The 4426-nt window shown below is 30.7% G+C and overlaps 1 protein-coding gene across 1 annotated transcript in view; it reads right to left on the bottom strand.

The window, feature by feature from the left end:
- Positions 1–1601: 1601 nt before the first annotated feature.
- Positions 1602–4426, bottom strand: part of LOC110018343 (hexokinase-3-like) — a 28716-nt gene continuing 25891 nt past the window's right edge. The window contains exons 8-9 of the mRNA XM_020715628.1: positions 2291–2372; positions 1602–2206 (exon numbers count right to left, since the gene is read on the bottom strand). Coding sequence (XP_020571287.1) covers positions 1853–2206; positions 2291–2372 — 436 coding nt within the window. The 3' untranslated portion in view covers positions 1602–1852. The remainder of the gene's footprint in view (positions 2207–2290; positions 2373–4426) is intronic.

The raw sequence follows: 4426 nt of genomic DNA, 5'->3' as shown, positions 1-4426 counted from the left end.
GGGGGGGAAGAGTACAGAGAGGAATGGTAAAATAAAGTGAACATTTATTCATGATTTTGACCTCCTATTTATAGGAATATATGACCTTTCAAATGGACTTTTTTGAACTTTACAGAGATATTCAGATATAATATAGCTAGAGGACTGATTCGATCGACATGAAGACCACCAACAACCTATTAAGCCTCAGCTCCGTAAATATCTAATCCAAAAGGATATTTCTTACCGATCGGCCTGAGGGCCAATTGCCGCCTTGTGAGAGATCCCCTAACACGTTCTACACATCGCTCAAACAAGACGCTCCATTCAACGACGTCCAAATCAGACGGTCGTCTACGAGTTACATCCGATCAGTCATACTTTCTTCTCGACCCGTTCATCTGTCTTAAGATTAGTGCTGCACATTTATCATATACAATAACTCTAATTACATATGACATTTCAAATCACCAAACATCAAACAAGAAAATGGTTTTTAAAATCATAAAAAATAATGAAGAAAAGCTTAAATTTATGATAAAGAACTTTGTATAATCTCTAGTTTATTAATCAATACTATTAAACAACTTTTATCGACATATACTAAACTAAGGGCCCGTTTGGGGCTGCTTATTTGGTGCAGTAATTTTTTGAAAATGCACCAAACTATTTGGGTAACATGTGTTTTGGTAGTTTGTGTTTTCAAAACACTGAAAACAACATTTTCCCACATTTATCTAGATGCAGTATCATCTTTTTAGCTGTTGTTTAGCTTTTCAAAAAATATAAAAATTTGTAATAACCACCGCACCTAACTTTTATCAACAGATTATTTTTAATCAGTTTATGAACAAATTATTTAATAAGCTACAGTTGCCCCAAACAGACCATAAAAGCATATTTGTTCTCTTATATTAAAAATGAATATAACTGTAAATACACATAATAAAGTTAAAAGTAATTGGTTAAATTGACAAATTAAATCTAGAATTATGTTACATGAAGTTTTTTACTAAGACATAAGATAACCTTTTAAAATTATAATTAAAGAGATAATAATCTATCAGTTTAAGCAACAAAAAAAAATCATCAATAACTAAAATATGCGTAAAACAATGAGAATGCTACATAAATGCTTGACAATAAAATAAAATAAAAAAAGAAATATTTACATATATACCACAATTCTTATGTATTTACATATCTAATACACAATATTCCACCTTTTCAAAGTTGAAATGGTGTAATTTTGATTTGAAATGAAAATCATGGTTCATATAAATGCAAAAAATGAAAGTTTGGGTGTCAGATATGTAAATAAATGAGAATTAAGTTAAATTTAAAAACCTTAATATGCAAAAATTTGTTTCAGAATGGTCTACACAATAGTTCAATACCCAAATAGCACAACATAAAAATTAAAATCATCCTACCAAAAAGCTCTTTAAGAAAAGGAAGAATAATAGTCAACGCGAAAATTAAAAATAGCACTAACTTAAAAAAAATAAAATAATTACAAATAATACATTTAGCTGACAAATTATATGGTCCAAAACTATGAGATTTGAGCTAGCCTCCACAACTACAGGTACAATATTGAAGCAGAAGATTTTTATCCTCAATTTAAGTGTTAGGGAATCGTCCTACTTCAGAATTACAAATCCTTTCCCCATTTTTTTTTTCTCAAATGAACCTAAATTCTACTGATCAATTGATTCCTCACTTAAAAACAAAGGACAATAATCTTCTGCGCAAACAATGAAATAATACAATAAGCAAATAAGAGATGATGTTTACTATATAAACATATTAATCATGTAATTTTTTTTTTTTAAATATTTGCACATGAATTAATCTATTTACACAGGCATCTTCATTGTTTTGATGAAAGTGAGGCAGCGAGTAGAGCAGCACCAATACCTGATCCATCCTCACAAGTCCTCAGAACAACATTTTGAGCAATTTCTTCACCCACAATTTCCACCACAGCTTCATTTAAATATTCCCTGAACAGTGCATAGCTAACATAAAGCCCTCCCTCCATGGCAATCACAGTTCTTCTAGATTTGCCTTCTGTTCTTCCACTACAGACTCCATCACTCCCATCTCTTCCTATTTTCTTCAATATACCCACAATACCCGCTGCGGCGAGCCTAGCAGCTCTCCTCGTCACAATATCACATACTCTTACTATCATTCTTCGAGCCCTTAGTGGAACATCTTGAATCTAGAGAGAGATTATATCGAGTTGATGTAAAAAGGTTTCATGAAATGCATGGTGGAGTTTTATTTTGTAGAAGATAGAATTTACCTCGAGATTTTCTCGTAGAATTCTCGCAACCTCTCTCAAGTCGGGAGAGTCATCCTCGTGCATGGCCGCCATTAATGGTGTCCTGCATTGACAAGCAGTTGGCGTCAGGAAAAAAAAAAAGCGCCAGAAAAAAAGGGAAGGATCGCATTCAAATGACTGGCAATAACATTTGTTTGATCATGGCGCCTTGATGAATTGTGAATGATGGCGAGTGTCAAAAATGAATCAGTAAAAGAAAAACTGAAAATTAAAGTTAAATTTACATACAAAACACATATTTCCTTTGTCTTTACATATCGGACACCTAAAGTTTGATGTTTACATTGATAACACTTTAGTTTAATCAATTTATGCATGAAAAGATGAAGTTAACATTTAAAAAGTAAAAAATAGTGGTAAATTTTTTATTTGATACGTATGTAAATGCTCCAAAATTAAAATACTATAAAATATAGCAAAATAGAACATTTTCAGTCAAGGCATTGAAAAAATGGAAATATTGGTGTTCTTTCTTAACTAGCTCTCAAAATATGGTGATGAAGACATTGTAATAAATATCCTTCACTCATGGAAAGGTTGATGCTACGACTGATACTGCTGTATCTTTAAATTTTAACTATTTCTAGTTCTTTAGTACTCTTTTATCTTATATGCTCACTTCTAAAATCCGGTGGAGAGAAAATATTTATGGATTCCCTAATACTTTCTCTTCCTTTGTCATATTTCTTTGTTCTCCTCCCATACACATCCACACAAGAAAGTCTATTGCTATTACAATCTCCAATACAAATTATACACAAACATACTTCAACAATAAAAATGAGGATTTCGAAGCTCACAAATTAAAGCACAGATGTGTAAGAAATATATATGTGAAGTTATAAAGCTATAGATGTGCAATAAATTAAACTAAATCCAAAAAAAAAACAAAAAAACAAAAAAAAACATAGATCACCATTAAGTTTCACTTTCCCAACTTCCAAATTTTAGTTGAAATCAAGCAATTATTTTCCTTTGGTTTTACATTCAATATATTGGAAGGTCTTTAGGTCCTTCACGTGAAATTGAATAAACTTTTGGTGCTTGAATAAAATTTTCCTAAGTATGTGTGCAACCAAGAAAACTTGTTTAAAACATTAATGGCACAACAACGACAAGCCTTTTATCCCACTAAGTGGCTATATGAATCATTTTTCTCCATCGAGTCCTATTGAGGTTTAAAACCAAAGTTGTGAAAACCAGACTAGACATCAAACCAGGAGAAGTAAAGCTTTAAAATTCATTGGTTTAACCAAGATTGAAGCAATGAATTTTAAAACATTAATGGCACAACAACGACAAGCCTTTTATTCCCCTAAGTGGCTATATGAATCAATTTTTCTCCATCGAGTCCTATTGAGGTTTAAAACCAAAGTTGTGAAAACTAGACCAGACATCAAACCCGGAGAAATAAAGCTTTAAAATTCATTGGTTTAATCAAGATTGAACCGGATGATGTAATAAATATTTAAATTATTTTAATATATTTAAATAATATAATAATGATATATTAACAATATTTTTATCCATTTAACAAAAAATATTTAATTTAAGATATATTTTTTTCAATATTTTGAACAATATTCTACATAACAAATTCAAAATAAAAAAATTTAAGACATGAAATTTTATCTTTTTTTTTTCAATTTAAATATTTTATTTTGGCCATTCGATTTCAAAAGACTAAAATTGAAAAATATTTGAACCGGCCAATTTTTTAAAAATCGGACAAGTTCACCTGCTCTCTGGAGCAACCTTGGTTCTGACCGGTTTAATCCCGATTCTATGCAAAAACGGCTCTGAGCTTGGACAAAACTGTTTGAAAGACCGGTTCACGGTTGAACCAGCCGGCCCGGTTCGGTTTTTAGAACATTGTTCAAAACATTAATAGATAACACAAAAAGTGCATTTATGCCTATTCTTAAATTTTAAAAATAAAAAGAAAAGATATTGACTTCAGACTAGCCCATTCAAGTTCAAGTCAACTTAAAATTGAATAGAATTGAATGACAATCAAATTTCAAACTAGTTTATATATTATTTGATTTGAAATCAAGATGTTATCGAATCAAGGCAAAATCAATTTGTCATCACTCT

Source organism: Phalaenopsis equestris, unplaced genomic scaffold (genome assembly GCF_001263595.1).
Source record: "Phalaenopsis equestris unplaced genomic scaffold, ASM126359v1 Scaffold000012, whole genome shotgun sequence".
NCBI classification, from domain to species: Eukaryota; Viridiplantae; Streptophyta; class Magnoliopsida; order Asparagales; family Orchidaceae; genus Phalaenopsis; species Phalaenopsis equestris.
The sequence above is the reverse complement of the archived record's forward strand: the minus strand, read 5'-3'. Positions and strand labels throughout refer to the sequence as shown.